We start from the raw sequence: 23,139 nt of genomic DNA on the forward strand, positions 1-23,139 counted from the left end.
TAAAAGTAGTTTTTTTTTGGCTTACTCTGAGTTTGTGTAGGAGTCGGTGTTGTGCTGGGAGACAGCCGTTTGCTGGATTCCATCTAAAAGATAACGTTACCAAGTGTTGCAGTTTGTTGTCACTGTTGAATAGCGGAAGCACCGTGGAAAGGCTCTTGGGAGCGTGCATAAACGTCACATTCTTTGGATTTTTCTGGCAAAACCGAGCCGCTCCCTTTGCATGAAAATCAGTCTACAGGCTTTAATAGGCAACCTAGGAAATCATATTTTTAGTTGCATTACATGCCGTTCACACTTTGGAAAAATAAAGTTGAATATTACATGAAAATTGGTACATACGGCACATTTAAGATTAGTGTGTTTAAATGCAGTCAAGAATAACAAAAAACAGAAGACCACTTGAGGAAAAGGTGGAAGATAAATCATGGGGAGCTAAGACATATTAAAGCATAATTCTGCTTCTAGATGGAATGAGCTGAGCTGCTTAAGGTGGGCTTAATGGAAAAAAACTTTATGACATATACCAACCGACTAGAGGGAAAAATCTTTATGATTTTTCCCTCTGGTGAATTCTGCATAAGAGAAACTTCTATGACCGGATTTCTGTAATTCATTTGTTATGACACCAACATTTTCTTACAGTCTCAAGAGGAATGATGCTAAACACACAAACCTATTCACAAGTGACTTCTTGCAGAGGCCTGTTTATTTTACAGGCGTTGAATAGTGCAATATGGTGATTTTGGGCATGGTGCCAGGATTGGCTGGTGTCTTCAGTCATGAAATAGTTCTGTGCCAATGTGCTGTAAACAGCCCAGTTCTTTCACTTTCTGGAAAATTATGAAAATGTAATTCTTCTTCTGAAGCCTGCACTCGAAGAGGAGTAGAATCATGAATTTACACATCTAACTGAAGACTCTATCTGATAATCATATTACTCATTTGAAAACACATGCAGCATATACCCATTCATTAAGAGTTTTGTGCAGGACTATTAAAACAACCGTATCTAACCTGTGTCCAGGGTCTGTGGAAATAAAGAAATACATGGATTAAAGTGATAAATAAAGTGAGCACAGAGTACTTTGCGTTTACAAATTATGGATGAGGGAGCCATGCTGTGGACAAGTGTTCTTTATTATAAGCCATATATTAAGTCTATGCGCTGAAACCAATCAATAAACTACAGGGACAGGACTATTTTTGCCACGATTATGACAACACAAGTAACATACAGTACATGTCAATGGAGGTCAGTGGAGGCTGGTGCTTTTCAAAAGTTGGGAAGCACAGACTATTGTTTTTGGGGTCTGCAATGTTGCCCTGCAAAGCTGCTAAAACCATGAAATTTCCTAACAAAAATCATTAACAAAGCTCAAAAACTTTATTGCGACAAATAGAATATGTAAAATATCCTAAAATAATGAAATAAGCTCAAATACATTTATTATGTCATATTGTTAAGAACTGTGCACGGCTGCATTAATGCATGGGCTTCAAGTCAGTTAGAAATAACAAAGGGTTCACCCAAAACAAGATGAAACTGCATTTAGCCGTTATGCCACCCACAAATGAAACCAGCTTCCAGAAAGGGATAGATGTGCTCCAACAGTAGCCACATTAAATTCCAGACTAAAAACACTTCTGTTTAACTGTGCATTTACTGACTGTACACTGTGCTACACTTACTGATTCTCCTGTAATGTTTTCTGTATAATTTTCACACACACACGCACGCACGCACTCACTCACACACACACACACACACACACACACACACACACACACGCACACACATAACACCCAAGAGTTTTCTGGTCATCTGTAGCAGAAGGAAAGTAAGAGATGTGGAACGACAGACCATAATTTTCTTGAATGTGAGACTCAGACAGAGGAACGACACTGCTTATCGAAAGAACACAGAGGTTAGTGTCTGTTAATTTCCTTACTAAATGTATGTGTAGCTTCACATTTTGAGTATTTATATTTTATTTACATGTAACACAATACATAGAGCTCACTTCTTTTTATACTTCTGTTGCATTTGTAATGGGCAAAGAAATAAACAGCTATTAACAGCTAAAAATATTAAACTAAAAGCTTCTATTTATGGATATCTTAATAAATTCCTAAGTAAAATGTTACTACAGATTGGGTGATGTGGAATTCCCATTTTGGGTTGGAGGTATGACCACAGTCCTGTCTGTCTCTGCTCTTGGTTTAATTATGTAATAGTGAAAATTTAGCAAATTTGTAAAATCTCTGGTACTTGAACAAATAATGTCACTTAGCTCAATATAGCTTATACTGTAATACTGAACACATGTATGCAACATGTAGTAAGTTATATTTCAATGACATAGTTGTGAAATCAAGATAATATGTATGTTTACAGACGGTATATATTACATGTTCAACACATACAGAGCCCCAAAAGTATTTTGACACTTTTAAGCCTAAAACAATTAATAAAAACTAAGAATATCTTCTCATTATATAACAACAGCATATGGAATTTAAGTGGAATTAATTTTTTTAAAGAAATAAAGCAAGCACATTTTACAAACAAAAAGTGAACAAAAGGAAGTTTATTTTTATGGACTGCCGTGACTTTCACATGAGGAGGCAGAGCGCCATTTTTTTTTTTACTTCGATGTAAATTTATATTTCCATTTATTTATAGATCCATTTGAAGTTGAAATCGCTTTGAGGCGAAACCCATAAAAATTCTTGCACATAAATCATTAATTGTGGCGTTTTATGTTGTTGGTTAAATTAAGAATGAATAATCTTCTTTATAAAGCATTGATAACATGTGAGGTAAAATGGCTCACTATTTGGCATGCACTGCATCAAAGTTGCCCTTCTGTTCCATGTTGTTATAACTGCACATCAATTAATTATATTACATTTGTACTACAGTCATTTAAGGTGCTGTAAGCAATTTTTTTCATGAAAAGGTATGCAAAAACAATTCTTACTCCCTGAAATATATTAATGAAATAAGTGTTGCGAAATATCTTACCGGCCTCTGTGACAGCACTAGATTCAGTAAAAACCAAACAAAAATGTGTTTGTGGGCTGCAGTCTCTGCCAGTTAATACTTTTTCGGTTTCTCACAGTGTTGTAGTTGCAGCAAATTATTCAGGCTTAAATGCCATTTTAATGCCATGTTACTCATAACAGTTGTCAGTTGAAGGTGCTACTTTGCCTTTTCTGGCTTTATTAGCAAGAGGACAGTGGAGAGGTGATAAGAGTGGGAATGGGAAAGGGCCTCATGAGCCGGGACTGGTACTCAAGTCACCCGTGATGCATCAGCATTATATGTCATGAGCACAGCCCGCTAGGCTAAGACAACCGTTCCATCTCATTAAATGTAATCTTGGTGTCTTTGGAGTGCATAGTTTTGGAAAGAGGGGGTGTGGCTAATCCAACGGCTCAGCTTCTTGAAATTCTTGAACGGATAAAATCGCTAACAGCACCTTTAATTAACCCTTTTATAAAACCCTAACATTAACAGAAACTGTTACCCAGGGTTGGGAGGGTTACTTCTTTAATGTAATACGTTACAGATTACTGATTAATTAACAATACATGTAATCAGTAACATAATCCAATTACAGAAATATGGAAGTAATGTCATCAGATTCTTTTTCATTAGTTTTGGATTACCACAAGTACACATGTACATAAAGTCAAGATCAAATTAAAATGATCTCTAACTTTAAATTATGAACATGTACACTGCACCCTACAAAGAAAACAAAAAATGAGCTGTTAATGTACAACTCAGTATTTTTAAAGAAATCTTATGAGTTTGACAGGATGTACCTCAGATACAAAAACACTGCAAAGTGTAATTCAACATGTATTGCAGTTAGTGTGTATAGGCAACTGTAATTTGCACTATTCATCATCTTCAGACTATATTCAATTGATAGATCATATGTTATCATCATCTTTATTATTGTCATAATTAAATGCTGGAGAGTGTTTTTCCTCTGTTTGCTCATGATCCAAAGTCAAATATCACCAGATATCAGTTTATGGCGTATTCTATGTTTCGAACGCTGATGTGAGACAGGTTTTATTTGCGTCAAGTGAGTCACGAGAGAGAACCTGAAGAGAACGCATCTAAACAATCGCTCACGATTATGATGGGTTTTATGTAACTGTTACGGATTATTGTTTTTTGTATCTTGATTACCTAACAATGTTACAAGTAATCTATTACTCCCCAAGTCTGGTGTTACCAAACGTACAGTGGACAAAAAAGTATGTGAACCCTTTGGAATTAGCAGATGGTTTTCTGCATTGATTGGTAATAAAATGTGATATCTTCATTAAAGTCACAAGTATAAACCAAGTGTACTCAATTTTGAAAGGCCAGGATCCCTTTAGTCATGATAAAGTTGCATTCTATAAAGATGATACAGAAACATTATCCCGTTAGTTTTGGAACTGCCACTTTGTAAAAATATTTTGGAATGATGACTCTCAATTTGTCTGTTGAAAAATATACAATGTGTCTTGAAGAAAACAATGTATTACTTAATTTTCAACACAGATACACATCTTTTAACAAAGATGCCAACCTTTCGTACATAACAAATTATTTATGGGAGATACTTTGTACGTAACATGAAATGGTCAATAAACCCAACTTCAATGCACTGATAGAACTACAGTGTTATCATAAGATGATAAAGGTATTCAAAAACAGTGAAGCACAAAGATAATTTTTTTTAAATTAAATAAGTTAACAGATATATAATTGTTGTCTTTTTTTGCCTTTTGCAATATCTGTATTATATTTGAACATGTTTACCATGTTTGCTGTTTCAATAATAATAATATTAATAATAATAATAATATGAATAATAAAGGAACCCTTTAGCCTCACGGGCCACACTTGTTTTTTAATAAAAGTTTTTTATTAAAACATATTTAATTATCTTTTTATATTAATGAGGTGAACAGACAATGCTATATGCTATTTAATACATCATGGACAAGTGTAATTAATACAAGTAAAATAAAACATTATATATAGATATATAGCAAAATTCTTGTAAAAGTGAGGTTCTTTAAACAAAAACTCTGATATACTATTATTATATTGATTATAATATAGGCCAATATGTATTTTGTTTGTTTGCTTTAATAGATTTAAAACACTTTTACAAGTTGGCCATATACTGCTGCGGAATGCACCACTTGAAAAAATGACAATGTACAATTAAAAAAAGAATTGCCATAAATAGAAATATGATGATCTGTTCTGTTGTCAAATATTGTCAAATATTGTCATGACACTCTGGCCACCTAGTATACAAACACACACACACACCAGTTGGTGCAGCTATCAATATGAGGACTCTCCATAGACATAATGATTTTTATACTGTAATAACTATAGATTCTGTCAGCTAAACCTAACCCTCACAAAAAACTTTCTGCATTTTTACAAAAACATAATTTAGTATGTTTTTTAAGCGATTTGAATTAGGGAGACACTAGAAACGTTCTCATAAACCACATTTTATAGCATAATACCCTTGTAATTACCTGTTTATAACCTAAAAAAAGTCCTCATAAACCACCTAAATCCACACATACACAACAACAACAACAACAACCACCATTCGCCATTAAGTGGCGGTGACATCACCACAACACTTGTGCCAGGTTATGTGCACCTTGAGGCCACGTGAAGTGTCGAAAGCCTGCTGGCAGGAGGTCAGGGGGGCAGACCCAGATGCCACAGGTCATCTGACTGAGACGATTGGCTGATGGACCACCTGTCAGCGGCAAATCCACTCAGCTCCACATCCTCCTGTACCACATCAGTCCATCTCTTCTCCAGCCCATGCTGTGCCCATTTAGCACCCTCAAGCCGGCCGAACAAAAGATGTTTAGGCATAAAGTGGCTGGGCATGCGGGCTACATGGCCCAGCTAATGCAGCCTTGCCTGCTAGAGGAGCTCACCGATGGGACTTTGACCAGATCTTTCAAGGATTTGTGAGCTCTTCACACAATCCAGCCTGGTTAAACCCAGGATGGATCGTAGGTAGGCCAGCCTAAATGTTTCTAACCAGTGAAGATGTTCCATTAACGGGGTCCATGTTTCACAAGCTTAGAGAAGGGAGGGAATGACCATGGCCGAAAATACCTGAAGCTTCATGCAGAGGGACAAACCGTGTAGCTTCCACACAGCGTTACGATGAAAAGATAATGCTGCTTGACTGATTCGGAGTGAGACCTCTGCTGTCAAACCAGAGCTGGTCATAAGCACACTGTCAGGTATGTAAAACACTCCACTCTCTCCACAACTGCCCAATCACCAATTGGGAGCTGTGGGGGTGGAGTGTCCGATGGTACATAAGGTGCTTAGTTTTGGTTGAGCTGATGGTAAGGCCCCATCTCTTAGTGGCAAGCTCCAGGTTCATCAGCAGCACCTGTATTATAAATACAGAGAATACATTCTCTAGAAAATTGATGCCTCAAAATTAATAAGCATTTCATAATTTTATGTTGAGTACCATAGGTATAGACAAACACAATGTGCTTAAGTTAACAACACACAAACAATTATAATCTTTCATATCTTTACTGAACACATCCCATTAAACATTCACAGTGTTGTGGAAAATGTAGGTGAACCCTTGGATTTAATAACTGGTCAATCCTCCTTTTGCAGCAATAACTTCAACTGAGCATTTCCGGCAGCTGTGTAACTTGAACAACATTCAGAAGGAATTTTTGTTCAGAAGGAATTTTGGACCATTCTTCCTTTCAGAACTACTTCATTTCATCCATGTTCTTAGGATGTCTGGTATGAATGGCTCTCTTGAGGTCATTCCACAGCATCTCTATTGGGTTAAGGCCTGGGCTCTGATTAGGCCATTCCAATAGGTGGATTTTCTTTTTTTGAAGCCATTCTGTAGTGGATTTACTTCAATGTTTAGGGTCATTGTCCTGCAGCATCACCAAACATCTACTGAGCTTCAGTTGGTGCACAGCTATCGTGACATTATCCTGTAGGATATCTTGATAAACTTGGGAATTAATTTTTCCCTTGATCATGGTCCAGGTCCTGAAGTAGCAAAGCAGCTCCAAATTATGATGCTCCCTCCACCGTACTTAACCACTGGGATGATGTTTTCATGTTGGTATGCTGGGCCATTTTTACACCTTTCATAGTTCTGCATGTTCTTCCTATACAATTAATTATTCCACAAAACATTTTCCCAGTTGCGTTGTGGAGTGTCAATGTGGCTTTTGGCAAATTTCAGGTGTGCAGCAATGTTTTGTTTTTTTTGGAAAGCAGCAGCTTCCTTCGTTTTGTCCTACCATGGACACCATGTCTATTTAATGTTTTCCACTTAGTAGACAGAGATGTTAACCATTTTCAATGTTTCAAGTCTTTAGCTGTCACTCTTTTTTAACTCACTGAGCATTCTGCAGTGTGCCCTTTGATTCATCTTGGCTGGACGGCCACTTCTAGGGAGAGTAGCCACAGAACTATATTGTCTCCATTTATAGACAATTTATTTTACTATGGAAAGATGAATATCTAAGCTCTACGAGATAACTTTGTAACCCTTTCCAGCTTTATATAAACCAATGATTCTTGATCGTATAAAGTCTGAGATCTCTTATAATGAGGCAGCAGATGCTTCTTGTGAATAGCAAATTCAAAATATTTTTGTACTTTTAATTAGTCAAAGAATCTCTAAACCACACCTCCAATCTCATTTCATTAATTGGATGCCAGGTTTGCCAACTCCTGACTCTTATTAGTTATTGTTGACAACATTAGCCTAGGGGTTCAGATACTTTTTCCAAATAGCACAGTGCATGTTTGAATGATGTATTCAATATGTACAAGAACAATACAATAATATGTGTGTTATTAGTTAAAACAGCGCAAAGGAGCAGCGGCTCTACTCCGAGCTCCTCACGGATGACTGAGCTCCTCACCCTATCTCTAAGGGAGAAGCCCGCCACCCTTCTGAGGAAGCCCATTTCGGCCGCTTGTACTCGCGACCTAGTTCTTTCGGTCATGACCCAACCTTCATGACCATAGGTGAGGGTAGGAACAAAAATTGACCGGTAGATCGAGAGCTTTGCCTTTCGGCTCAGCTCTCTTTTCGTGACAACGGTGCGATAGAGCGAGTGCAATACCGCCCCCGCTGCCCCGATTCTCCGGCCAACCTCCTGCTCCATTGTCCCCTCACTCGTGAACAAGACCCCGAGGTACTTGAACTCCTTCACTTGGGGCAAAACCTCATTCCCTACCTGGAGTACGCACCCTCCCTTAGAGATAGGGTGAGGAGCTCAGTCATCCGTGAGGAGCTCGGAGTAGAGCCGCTGCTCCTTTGCGTTGAAAGGAGTCAGTTGAGGTGGTTTGGGCATCTGGTAAGGATGCCCCCTGGCCGCCTCCCTAGGGAGGTGTTTCAGGCACGTCCAGTTGGGAGGAGGCCTCGGGGAAGACCCAGGACTAGGTGGAGAGATTACATCTCCACACTGGCCTGGGAACGCCTCGGGGTCCCCCAGTCAGAGTTGGTTAATGTGGCTCGGGATAGGGAAGTTTGGGGCCCCCTGTTGGAGCAGCTGCCCCCGCGACCCGACTTCGGATAAGCGGTTGAAGATGGATGGATGGATGGATGGATAGTTAAAACAGAGTGTGTTTGTTCATTATTCAGTATTTGAGATGAAGATCAAACTAGATTTTAAGACAAATTTATCCATAAACGCAGGTAATTCCAAAGGGTTCACATACTTTTTCTTGCCACTGTATATTGTAAATATACCAACAGTTGTTCACAGTTGTTTGTTGTTAAGTTTGTGCACTCCTGACGAGTGTGGCCATTTCAATCACAAACTTACTTGACAAATTCCTTCTAGAACTGATGCACAATGACTGTTTGCACTCTACTATTGAATGTAACAGATTAAAAAAAGGGGCCAACATTTCCTTGCAGAAAACTTCTATTTCCAAAAAATCTTAGTTAATCTTTCAAAATGTTTTGCTCATTGTCAATTTTCAGGTATAAATTGGATCATAGACTCATTCACCTGACATGCACAATCTCAAACTATAATATGTCACAATGTGCTTGTATCTTCAAATGCTTCTTTTTCTAAAAAAAACAAAAAACAAAAAAACAATTTGTTGAATGTAGCCTAATTCAATATTTAATTCAACAGACCAAACTCTAATTGTTGTGTTGCATACTAAAGCTATAAACCTTTCCTTCTTGTTGACTCTTTAATTTCTGATCAGTCTCTCAGTCTCTTATTCTGAATAACTCTATTAATATATCTTTATGAACTAGGAGGTTTTGATTTACCACACCAAAAATAGTTTGCACAGGAGCAACTTTGACCTAATTTATTTTCTTTGACTCAGGATGGTAACCGGACCCTTTTTCTCCCTCTTTCTGTTGTCTTGACAATGTGAAAGAGTACACCTCTGCCAAAGCAGTTTTCATGATGGAAAATACTAAAGCAGCCAGTCCTGAACATTTTGACAAAACCACAGAAATAAGAACTGCTCAGTTTTCCCATTCTTTGTAACAGTCCGACTTTGAATTTAAAAGCTGTAAAGCTGTGCCGGGGCAGAGTGAGGTTGAGGTCTGCTCAGTTGATTTTCGCACTGTCAGCAAAACTTGATTCAAAACTCATGTGCAATCACATAGTTCTCTCATATTTCCTGCACAGACAATCCTTTAAGTTTTATTTATATTAACTTTAAGATTTTTTCTTTTAATGAAACTGCTCATTGAGGACTTTGAAACATTACAGACATAACAGCATAATTCTTTGTAAACCTGCTTTGAAACAATGTGATTGTGAAAAGTGCAATACAAATTCAAATACTATTTTGGAAAGCTTTGGAGGTTCAATGAACCTCTGCTGGTGATATGCCTGCAATACTATTTAATGTGTATCCTTATATAGTGAAATCAATAGTATCATACTCATAACATTCTTATTTTGTTGTAAAAATGATAGCTTTGCTCCAAGGAAATCGTGTAATCGATAAAAGATTTACATTAACATTACTGACATGTAACACCTAATTTCTATACATGTTGCAGTTTGCAGCATTGAAACATTACAAATGACAAGAAATATCAAAATTTTGAAAAACATGTACACTTATGAATTACCTAAATACACTCTCTTCCATTAGTGGGATACTGTTAGACTTACTGAAAAAACTTGAAAGGTAACACACTTTGAAGAAGTCAGAGTTTCTTTAAGAGAAACCAAAACTTTCATGAGTGCAGGGAGACCAGAGATAGGAAAGAAATTGGGATACTAAAAAGAAACCAAATTCACTGAGGTGTTAGATAAAGTTTAGCATGATGGGTAAACAAACCTCTGCATGTGATTTTCAGAATATGCATATATTGTACAAAATTACAATTATGTTTCTGTTTGGACACAGAAAAAACCCACATCACAAACATACAAATGCCTTAAAGCAGGGGTTCTCAACAGGGGCAGAACCACCCCCCAGTGGGTGTTCAAAGGCTGCGAGTGGGTGCTGAGAGCAAATTATTAGAGAGGGGGGCGTTAGGTTACAAATGGGGGCATTTATCAGTCATGTTAATCAAATCTATCCTCAAATTCCTGTTTGCATTCAAATGTTTATCTAGACACCATTATACGGGTCAGAATGCATTTATACCACGATTCATCTGATTCTGAAATCTAGTGACTGTTGTGGCAAAAAAATTATTAACCAACCATTATCACTGCGTAAGAGACACTCTGAATAAAACAGTCTTTTAAAAGAATTTATTCTTGCAAGAAGGACCCAGTCATTACACAGGAGTTAATCTGTGCCTTGAGTGAGACAGAGAAAGGGAGGGCTGACTTGTATTTTATACTCTATTATCCCAAGGTTTCTTAACAAAAGCAGATCCTCCCCCTCTGCATTCCTCAGACACAGAGGCATTCCCTTGCAATGACTATCACTGATCAATTAGTATCAAAATTTCTACAACAATTCCCCGCTTTTTATCATTCAGATTACTCAATCACAATAATGAACAATAAGACAAATTTTAAGTCATATCATCACACTTACACTCTTCATCTCTCATTTTCACATAAATGATCACTCTATTAAACATTTGTGAAATAACATTTGGAAAAAGTAAAAAGCTTAGGCTGTTTTTTGTGGGGATAGTCCCCTAAGTATTAGCAAGCAAGTAAAGACTTTATCTGAAGCCGGGCTAAATGAGTAAACACTGTTACTGCGCTTCTGCATAAAATCAGACCCTCAGTCACCTCAGTATAAACAAGAAATAGTGTACAGATTAAGTAGGAAAAACACATCAATTTAACATTTTGGTTATAAAAATACAAAGAATAAAAGTAGAATAAAATCCCTCATTTCAAACCCTCTCCTTGTACGTCATCTCGTAACACGGATGACCACTGCTTATAACCCTCTTTACATATCAAAACATTCTCAGAAAGGAAAGACATACCTAATTTTAACACATTTCACAGTAGCTCTCGCTACTCGTATCATCATATTTGTGTTCATCATCCTCTGGATATACTGTAATTTTTACCATTTGAACAGACATCCCTGCTTTAACCAGTCTCTGTACTGAGCTGGAAACACACGTTATAATGCATGGTAAACATAACAATAACAACAGTCCTATCACGGCAATTGGTAACACAGTTTGAATCAGCCAATACCCCCATCCTCCCAAGAGATTCATAAACCAAGTAACCCATGTACTCTCAACATGTTCTGGCTCCTGTACGGCTTTTCTCATGTGTTCAATTACATTCGTGATGTTGTCGCTATAATCTGGAATATTGAAACAACAAGACATTCCCAACATTTTGCAAACTCCCCCTTTCTCTGTTTTGAATGACCGCATCTCTTAACTGTTTCATTTCATCATTTATCATTGTCAAAGCATTTTCTGTGCTATTAGCTATTGCTAATAATGTCCATGCTAGCCCATTTATCTTATTAATTGTTACCGTTGTACCCACCCCTAAGAACAATGACCACCCCACATTTATAGTGCTTTGGTAAAACCCCATGCAAAATGTCAACATTTCTTTCTTTCCCTTCTTTTAGTCGTAGTAGTATGCTTTCACGTCGCCCCACTTGCATGGATCTCTGCAGACACAGAAAGGTGCACACTCTTCGCTGCGTCCCTCACAGTTCGGACAGTTCCTTTGAAATGGGTTGCAGTTGAAAGTCACATTTGTTCCTTCTTGAATCATGATGATTTCTCCTTTCAGGCCATGCGTTGGCTCCACGAACATAAATACGCTTCTCTTGACACGTCGGATGGTATTGTTTGTTGCAGTTGTCTCAGTCCAGTTGGTGTGGTTTTCTGTTGATAACACTCTCAGGCCCTCGGTAAGATGCAGTAATATCATACAAATTGTCACTGCAAGCAAAGTCATTATGCACATACTCTTACCCAGACCTCACATTCCACGCACTCTGAATGGGGAATGGGTCTCCATTTCTTCCGTTTGCTAGATCAGTACTGCAGCTGTGTGACAAGAATGTGTGAAGGAGTTCAGTCTTTGACGCACTCAGAGTCTTATCTGTTCTGCTGATTAACGATGCCTAGCCGGATGCTGTTTCCACAACTAGGGCTGCCTGCCTCTTCTTCTTGTACCTGGCTCCTCTTAAACACACACAGCTAGAATGCAGGGGTCTGTTGTTAATAATCCTTGAATTATTTTCAGTTCGTATCTTTTCACGATGATTACTGCTTGTGACCACACGATGGGGTCCGCTCTGCACACAGGCCGTGTTATTCTCTGTGGTTGGCCTTGCTCTTCCACTGATAGTGGTGCTTGGTGTTCAAACTTGATCTCGGCGTTTATTGACATTCACTCGGCACAATCTCTTCCTGTTGCTGATTCTCCTGCGATGTGGCCGGAACTTTCCTGCAATGGTTGGCATGAACCCACGTAGCTCTCTCTGCAACCTTCACTGCCGTGTGAGTCGTTAGTAGCACTTGGAATGGTGCCAGCCACCTTTTCGCCTTCCAGCTCTTTCTCCTCAGGTTATGAATCACAACAAAATCGCCAGGCCTGATTTTATGCAGGAGGGTTTTAGCAACCTTCCCCTGAGCAGCTTTCACCTGAACACAAACATTGGACAACAGAGAAGACATTTCTTTGCAATAATTCAACATTTCATTCTCACACAGATCTGTTGATGGCAGCCTTTGTCTACCCTTTTCTATTCCCATGAACGGTGGTCTACCAAAGAGTATTTCAAATGGACTTAAATTTGTTTTGACTCTTTTTCTCATTCTGGTGTACATCAAAACAATTGGTAGTGCTTTAACCCATGTGAGCCCAGTTTCCTCACACCACTTAGCCAATTTGTTCTTGATCATTTGATTCTCCCTCTCAACAGCGCCTCCACTGGCGGCGTGGTAACTGCAGTGTGTTCTCATGTCAATTCCCAAAAACTGACCCACCTGCTTTATTACTTCATTGTAATAACAAAGTGTGTCCCATTGTCCGAGCTGATTTTCCTTGGAATTCCCCATCTCGGAACAATCTCGGTTAAAAGAGCTTTCGCTACTGCTGCCGAGTCTTGTTTCGAGGTTGGGAAGGCCTCAACCCATTTGGACCACATGTCAACCATCACCAGGCAGTATTTCTGTTTCCCACAAGGGGTTAACTCGATGAAATCTATCATCAGATACTCAAAAGGCCCCCCTGATGGTGGTTGAGATACTATAGGTGTTTTTATCCCTCTTGCCACGTTATGTGTGAGTTACAAATGACACATCTTTTGCAAAAATTTTCAGCAAACCACAATTCTTTCATTTGCACAACCATCCCCTCTTTTGATACATGGTCTAACCCATGTATCAACTTTCCATAATGAGGAAAGAAGTGTTTGGGTAAACAAAGCATGCCATCACAGCTCATCCACACATTCTCCTTAGAGCTACAGCCAGCTGCCTTCCATCGGGTTTTCTCCTTGCCTGTGGAAAAAGTTTGCATGCTCTGTAAACAAGAAGAAATGTTGAGGTTATTGTCAGATATCATAGCACACGTAGTCTATTTTGTCTCCATCGCTGCCACGGCCTTCGCTGCCGCATCTGCTTGTGCGTTTCCTGTTGAGACTGAACTGTTATCGTTAGTGTGCGCATTTGCAAATCGCAACCTTGTCTGGTAAAAGAATGGCCTCCGAAAGCTCAGACACAAGAGATGCATTTAATATTGGACGACCATCTGACTTCAAAAATGTTCTGTGCTTCCATAAAGCACCAAAATCGTGTGTTACCCCAAAGGCATAATGCGAATCTGTGTAAATTGTCACACATTTGTCTGCCCTAAGTTTACATGCTTCTGTTGAAGCAACCAGCTCAGTTGCCTGAGCTGAATAATTTTATGGCAGTTTGCCAGATGTCATGACCTCAAATTCAGTGGTTATCGTGTAACCAACCTTATTCTTTCCTGTTTGTGGATCTTTGGAAGCCGACCCATCCACAACCCAGATAGCAATGAGTCGGCGGGCCGCTGGCGGTGCTCCGGAGGCAGTAGAAGTGGCAGAATGGCATTATCGCAAACACGTTTGACGGCGCACCGCCGGCGGCAATCGTCGTTGCATGTGCTGACACACAAACAGATCTTTCACACATTTTATTTTAGTTTTTTCCCTACACTTTTCAATCCTACATGTTAATTCTTTCTGCATTTGCTTTTGTTCTCTTCTATCTGTTTCCTTAAGCCAACAGCCCACTGTCTGTTCACATTTCTCTATGTCCTGCATACATTTTCTCCTATAGTTTTTTCTCATTTGACAGAAAACCAGTGTATCAAATTTGGCAAGCTTCTCTGTTTTCCTCATGGACCTGTAACACAATGTCCTGACAGTGACTTCACCTGTACCCTGATCTTTATTAGAAACTGAGAGGAGAGCAAGTTAATATAATTGATATTACAATTATCACAAAAATTAACACACAGTCTGCTTTAAAACTAAGAAAAAACAAGCTTCTATACTAACGTTACATTACAAATGAACACGTGGCGAACTAGCCGGCACACCACATTAGATTAAAATACTTACCCTTGTAGTTGTGCAGATAACTCGATATGTAGAGTTTAAAGCCCTTGTCCCTCTTGCTTGTCGGAGCAGGGGACCAGGCATCAACAATGCGATGAACATTGCTGACGCTAATTATTGGAAGTTCCTGGAGACATCGAGTAAAAACAGACATTTTGGGTGACACGCAAGTAAACCGTATAAAGATATGCCGACTTCTGGCGACAGCGGAAGTTCGTCACTACGCTTGTGCACGTAGGCTATTCAGTACTTCAGTTCACAGTCTTTGTAATGAGTTTTAGCAATACATTTAACATTTATAATGTGTTTAGATTTTTTTTTATTGCCTATACAGGGACTTTAACACTTTCTTAAACATTTGTACAGGTCATAATTGCAAATGAATCCCTTACTTGTAAAAGGTTAAATAACTAAAAAAAATCGAGGTTGGAAAAAATTTAAAGACATAAACAAAATTTCTGCGCAACTGTGAAACCAGAGGATAATTTAGCTTTTTCATTGAGTTTATCCTTCACGTCAAAACGGGGATTTTCATGTTTATGATAGATATCAACATGGTTGCAAATTAATAAAAAAATATAAAGTATAGGCCTACCCAAGATTTTGGCCATGTTGCAGATGTCTTTCACCGTTCACTGACAGTCAGGCATTGGTGAAATGTCTAACTTCATCAATTTATTCTGCTAAATTGTTCATACCATGAATTAAATATCTATTTTAAAACCTAATCAGAATCAGAAAGATATTTATTGCCAAGTAAGTTTTACAAAAGGAATTCTTTTTTGGTTTATTGGTGCATGTCTCAAATGTGCATCAGTCAAAGAAATGTAAACAATTTTCACCTAAGTGCATAAAATAATTCAATATATTTTACATATATTACTGTATAATCAATCGCTTCAGAGTTTCAAAGTAATTTAAATGTAATTTCCTAAACCTTACCTTATCATGGAATCAAGAGTCAAGACTATGTTATAAACCCTAATGGCTTTGGAGCAAAAATAATAATAGCCAACATGGCTGGTTGATTTTGAGAGTCTAAGCTGTCCTTGTATTTCAAAGCGGCTTGCCGCCAGCCGGACGCGGTCGATTAGCCCGAGGCAACCGCCAGATAAAATGAAGCAGTCATCCCGCCGTCTGATCGCCGGCGGCATCTCGCAAGAAATGGGAGTGACAAATTCGGCGGCAAATGTTTCATCCCCGCCAGTGGGACGCAACTATAGCCGACAGCTTAGGGTCGGCGGCAAAAAGAAGCCATGCGGACATTTTTTGCTATCTGGGAAAGAGGATATTGTCACAGTTGTCTAATAGCGTGTCTAATAGATCTAGACGCGGTGTGCGCACCTGTTTAAGCGCTGACAGACAACAGTGAAGTCCCTCACCATCCTCCTCTGTGGGGAGAAGTGTGGTAGGATTCAAAGTTGTGCATCTTTTAACAGTTATGTTTGGCATGTCCAATAAAATTGTGTGGTACCTCTGCCATCGGGCTGTAGATAAATGTGACGTTCTCTGCTCTTGCAAAATCATGGAGACTGCGTGTGGAACCATCAAAGTTAAATCAGAATACCCCACAAATTCCCTGGATGCCAGTACTGCCAGTTCAGCAGCTGCCACAGCCCTCAAACAGTGTGGTAGACCTGCTGCTACTGCATCAAGTTTGGCTGAAAAATATGCCACAGGTCGCAGTCTGTCTCCATGAGTCTGCAAAAGAACAGAAGTCATAAACCCATTTTTCTCATCAACCATCTGAACAAATGGTTTGTTTACATCTGGCAGGCCCAAAGTGGGAGCCAGAGCCATAAAGCACCAAAATCGTCATGTTAGCAAATGCCTCCTCGGCTTTGCTTGTTCAAACAAGCTTGTCACATGACCTCAGCCCTTTCCCTGTCATCAGGGCTCGCAAAGGCTCTTCAAGAATGGCATAATTAGGAATAAATATACGACAAAAAGCACACATTCCTGAAAATTACTGTACGTGGCCTGTACACGTTTGTCACAGATGGATTTACTGTTTGGTCTGATAACATGTCCCAAAAACTTTATTTCCTGTTTCACAAACTGCAATTTTGAAAGACTGAATTTGTTCCTTTCATGCAGTCTCTCAGAAAGGGGCCCAAATCTGCCCACAGCTGCTCTTTGGCCTTGGCTGAGAGCGCACACACATTTTCTGCCCAGAAATTCGTATCAAATTCCACACTCTCATTTTCTGCCCCGTTAAACCACCCCTCCTCATATTGTGGTTTCCGTTCAATTACGACATGTGACGTGCAATGCAATTGGTCAGGCGTCATCATTTGTTAAATGACATTGTTCGATCTTTTGCCAATTTCAAGATCATTTTTGCCCAATCATCATTTTTCACACGCCATTCATAAGCCCACTGCGGTTCAAATTTAGAACAACATATTTGTGGTTCTTCCTCAATGCTAATTCCAAAGGAAGTAAGGGTCAAATTCAATTCACACATTAAATCTCTGGCCATTAGAGGTACCGGACAAGCTGGTGAACACAAAAACGCATGTTTAAATGTTCTCCCCTTCTCCGACTCTCACTCTAAGGGCACTGTGAATTTTTCAGAAACCAAATGGCCCTAGGCCAAAGTGCTCTTTATGCACTGAACCTGTCAATTTTGGGACACATGGCAAGTCACATGGTCGTATAGTAAAATTGCTAGCCCCAGAATCTACCAAAAAATTTACTAATGTCCCCTCAACTAACATTTGATATCTCGGCATTTGTAAAAACCCTGAACTTTTGTACATTCTCAAACATTCATCTGAAGCATTATCACATAAAACTTCATCAGTCACACTGAAAGATTTGCAAGCATTGTCTTCATTGCAGAGAGCAGTATGTAAATCAGTGTATGTGTGTGTGGTTAAAAAAATTTCACTTCCCTCTTGTGTAGCCTCTCGCCGATTGCCATGTGCTCCGGCCCCCTCCCTCGCTGCTCTCTGCCTCAGCCTGCATTTCGTGCATTCTCTGAGCTCATGGTCGTCAGTCTCACACAAGCCGCAATTCCACTTCCGCTGGTTTCTGTAGCCTCTCTTCTTTTTGTCGGCCCACTTCTGCTGTGGTTTCGATGTACTGACATTAGACTGTAGTCGCCAGCTGAAGATCTCTCTCTCCCTTCGCATTGACTTTGTCTTTCTTTGTCAGCAGCTGTTCCTCTGCATGTACAGCGTGTGCCAGGGTGGAGGTCAATCGCTCTTCCATTCAATGTAACTTGCTTTCACTGCTTGTGCAATCTCAGGTCTCAGAAAAAAGTTCATTCAGGTCTCCTTCTCTGTCCAAGTCGGGTGCTTGTGGTGCTTGTCTTCTGGGCGGAGAGCAGTCGAGGTCGGGGTTCAGCTTCAGGGCTTTCAGCTCCGCCATGGGATAGTGATGATTATATGCCGGCGGTGCCGGCACAATCGTCGTTGCATGTGCTGACAGATCTTTCACACATTTTATTTTATTTTTTTCCCTACACTTTTCAATCCTACATGTTAATTTTTTCTGCATTTGCTTTTGTTCTCTTCTATCTGCTTCCTTAATCGAACAGCCCACTGTCTGTTCACATTTCTCTATGTCCTGCATACACTTTCTCCTATAGTTTTTTCTCATTTGACAGAAAACCGGTGTATCAAATTTGGCAAGCTTGCTTTGAGATTTCCCCATACTGGCTGTTTCTATTCCTCTGTGGATTTACCGTTCGACGCACGTCTAATAATCTGTCGGACCTCTCCAACAGATCTGATTTCTTAACCCAAGATCAGCAAAGGGTGCACTCCCTAGTGCTTTGTTAATTACGGTTTGCTCAAAATCTTTCTCTGGAGTACGTTCCAGTGCTCAGTATTTCAGCTAACCTTATTAAACAATTTTTGCGAGAACTCAGTCTCTGTTAGAAAACCTCTTGACCTGTTCGTAGGTCTCAGTCTCTGGTCGAGAACCTCTTGTACCCGCACCACAGATAAACAGTCCCAGCCACCATGGTTCACTCACTTTTATACCAAAAGAAAATAATTTAGTCGTCCCTTACCAGAGATATTTGGGTTGCCACAGGTTCGTTTTCAATTTGATTCCAGTGGAGTTTCTCCTGCCCCTGATGCGGTCGGCCCCTCTCTCTTAAGCTTACGAGGTAGAGCTGGAACTTCTCAGTCCAGGTGGCCAAACACCGTCCACACTCAGGTCCAGAAGGCACTTCCAAGGAATCCCACTATTCTGACACCAAATTGTTGTGGCAAAAAAATTATTAACCAACCATTATCACTGCGTAAGAGACACTCTGAATCAAACAGTCTTTTAAAAGAATTTATTCTTGCAAGAAGGACCCAGTCATTACACAGGAGTTAATCTGTGCCGTGAGTGAGACAGAGAAAGGGAGGGCTGACTTGTATTTTATACTCTTTTATCCCAAGGTTTCTTAACAAAAGCAGATCCTCCCCCTCTGCATTCCTCAGACACAGAGGCATTCCCTTGCAATGACTATCACTGATCAATGAGTATCAAAATTTCTACAACATGACGCATCTGAAGTATCTGGTTTAACAGCGTCAAATAGATATCCTCCGCTAATGCACCTGTATGGCTCTGTAGGTGGATAACGGTCAATTGACAGTAGTAAAACAGGTGCGTTTTTACTCACAGACTGGTCTTGAGCTCTTAAACGTGCACCTCTGATCATTGCAACTCTACAAGAACCGGTGAGAAGCACGGCGTGAGATGTGGAAACCATTTGATTTCAGCACAGAATTCTACATTACCACCCTTGAATTTACTATAGTAACACTAACTGTACTTTAAGCAGAAATAGATTCAGAATACATATTATCATATCAATACTTCAGCTTTATTAAATTTGTCATAGGCTACATTAGGGGAGTGAGGGAATATAATAAATGTTGTTAAAAATTTTAAATGTTTATATTTTGTATTTATTGTTTTAACATATGTTTTAATTAGTCCTAATGTTTGTACTTACAAAAATACCATAGTTTGTTTTATAGAAATCATGTTACATCTAACCACGGTAGTGAAGAAGATCCATGCTTCCATGTGCTTAATATGGTCTTGTTACAAATACCACTGTTAAAACTATAATAAATAAATAAATACATTTAAATTTTCAAAATACAAAAATGCAAAATACACAATTTTTTAGATGAAAAAGAAATATGTAAATCCTAAAAAATAGGGTAAAATTGTTTTGTTTGAGAGTTTGACTAGTTTTATTATTAAAACTAATTTATTATTAAACTATTATTTTATTTGACTAGTATTATTGGTCTTTTCAATTATTTTTGAAATATAATAACAATACCACTTTTATTATTAGTTACCGTCTTCACATTTTAATTTTATAGGCCCCAAATATAGCCCTCCATCTGCTTAAATTGAAGAAACGCAAGGTTTGGTCTCACATTCATTATGCTTAATCCTGCTGATTTTGATAAAAAAAAAAAAAAATTTAATTTATGGAATGCATTAAAGTTGCTTAGAGCAAATTAAGAAAATAATACAAATATTGAGTTTTATTTATTTATTACATTTTTTTTTTTTTGGTAATACAATGACTCCACTTTGAAATTCTGTCACATAATGGGGCACGGGAATAAAGTAGGGGGCGTTCGTCCAAATAAATTTGAGAGCCACTGCCTTAAAGGTATAGTTTAATCAAAAATGAAATTTCTGCCATCATTTACTCATTCTTGTGTTGTTGCAACATGATTACATGGCAAGTTGGCATGTTGTTTCCGAGACAAGTACTCTAGGATCAGCCACATTATGCTGACTATAGTCCTATATAAATTAGTTTCATATATTCAGTAAACGTGTTTCCATTTCCATGTGTTTCCATTGTTATCGAATAAAACCTTTTATTTACATTTTCAAGATCACATTTTTAATGACATTGGTGTTTCTATCCAGTACTTTTTATGCAATATCCCAAAGTTTGCATAAAAATATGAGCTGGAAACCCAACTAATCACACTGATCATGATTGGTTCTCACATGTCTCATAACTGAACTTGAAACTGAAAGTCTTATGTCAGTATGACATATTATATGCTTTTGTTTTATGGAAAAGAGCAGAAGAAATTAAATTATACAGGTTTAAAGCTAATTTGGGGTACGTTAATTATGTAAATTTTTATCTGAATTAAAAATATCCACCTTTGCCAAATCTGAAATACATAAACAAAAAAACATAAATATGCCGCTGGGAAAACGTAGCACAATAAATTTGTTTGGTGTCTTTGTCTCAGGGTAGATGGTCAGATTTTCTCAACTGCTGTGATGAGAAGAGCGGCCATGAGTCCTCAAACCTGGATCTTTTGTGCACTAATTTGTGTCCTCATATGTGTCCAAAGCAAGAGCACATACAAAGGATCTGTCCTGACTCGAAGACGCAGGGTCACCGAAGAGGAAGCAGATGAGGCCCCTAAAAAGTGCTCTTATACCTTTCTGATCCCAGAGCAGAAGATCACAGGGCCCATTTGTGCAAGCCAGAGTCCTTCTCTCCCAGATAAAGACCGTGTAACACACATGGACATGGCTGATGTTCGGGAACTTCTAACCAAGCAGAGACGTGAAATGGACACTCTCCGGTTGATTGTGGACGTGGACGGAAACATGGTCAATGAAATGAAACTTCTGCGCAAAGAGTCACGCAACATGAACTCCCGTGTTACCCAGCTATACATGCAGTTGCTGCATGAAATTATTCGAAAACGTGATAATTCATTAGAGCTGGCACAGCTGGAGGGACGAATCCTCAATGCCACAGCCGAGGCATTGCGACTGTCCGGACACTACAGAGAACTGGAAGTGCGGTACTCTGCACTGGCCGCAGTGGTTAATAACCAGTCGGTGGCGATTGGTGCTTTGGAGGAGCAATGCCTGCAAGTGTATGGCAATCATAGGCAGGAGCCGCTGCCTCCACCTCTCGTACAGGTTGTGCCGGAGAACATCCCAGTATATGTGCCTCGATTTTCCAATGAGATTCAGAGGAGGCACAGCTGGGCCTTTGCAGAAGACAGGAGTTCAAGGACAAGTCCATCACCTTCGGGAAGCACCCTAACACTGCAACATCCACCTCAAGGCAACTTCAGTTTAGAAGGTAACAACACTAACAATAAAGACAACAGATTAGCATGTCTGTGCTGAATGATGTTCATACAGTAGGCTTTTCAATCAGGACCACTTCCATCAAATGAATACATTTATTGACTTATAGACAACTGAAGAAACCTGTTGGTGTTTGCAGAATGGTTCTGTTTTGGGCAAACTCCCCACCCATTTATGCAGCCATGCATGGACACAGTGGAGAGAGCAACAAATCAAACCCCACAGGGGTAACAAAACAAATCAATTAGATTTATTTTATAACATGGAATTATTTTCACAAATTTTTATGGTAGTGCAACATGGTACAAGTGTTCACTTGCATAAAATACACTTGATAGAACTTTGAAGGGGTAAAAAAATGCTGTTTTTATTATTTTAATGTGTTTCTTGATGTTCATTTATAACATCGGTTACGATTTTTTGCACAAAAAACATTCCTTTGTAAAACATGATCATTTTCTACCCTCATTCTGACCCTCTCTCAGAAACACTGCTTAAGACTTGATAGTAAATGCCCTCTGTTATGATTTGCCCTTGACCTGCTTTTACTTTGACATCTCACTGCTCACTGATACTGGGCAGGCAACAGAAGGTAATATAGGCTTTGATGTGTTTTTGTGGAAGCGGTCAGATGTAAATGTCTACAACGGTGTGATGTCAAAATGTGGAGGAAGAAGAGAACGAGTCATTTTGGCATTTTGGTTTCAACTAATGCTTTTTCTAATGCAGTGAGGAGCATGTTTTGAGTTCTCAAACTTACAATATGTTTTTATTATACAATAGTGGTGGTAATTTTGATTTATTTCAGTGACATGATTTTTTTGACTCACTAAAATTTTTCTTCAGATTCGTTCATTGATTTGTTCACTGACCATGTCTTCAAGTTACGGCTTTGCACCTGCAGATGGCGCCTAATTGTATTCTTTTAA

The 23,139-nt window shown here is 39.0% G+C and overlaps 1 protein-coding gene across 2 annotated transcripts in view; it reads left to right on the forward strand.

Annotated features, from left to right (window-relative positions):
* Positions 1 to 1,757: 1,757 nt before the first annotated feature.
* angptl1b (angiopoietin-like 1b) overlaps positions 1,758 to 23,139 on the forward strand; it is a 34,272-nt gene continuing 12,890 nt past the window's right edge. Inside the window, exons 1-2 of one of the 2 annotated variants that reach the window (XM_052134559.1) lie at positions 1,758 to 1,925; positions 21,354 to 22,202. In XM_052134559.1, the coding sequence (XP_051990519.1) occupies positions 21,380 to 22,202 (823 nt within the window). In that variant the 5' untranslated portion in view covers positions 1,758 to 1,925; positions 21,354 to 21,379. Of the gene's footprint in view, positions 1,926 to 21,348; positions 22,203 to 23,139 lie in introns of both variants that reach the window. The other variant, XM_052134558.1, reaches the window with a different exon arrangement.

This window comes from Xyrauchen texanus, chromosome 9 (assembly GCF_025860055.1).
Source record: "Xyrauchen texanus isolate HMW12.3.18 chromosome 9, RBS_HiC_50CHRs, whole genome shotgun sequence".
Classification (NCBI taxonomy): Eukaryota; Metazoa; Chordata; class Actinopteri; order Cypriniformes; family Catostomidae; genus Xyrauchen; species Xyrauchen texanus.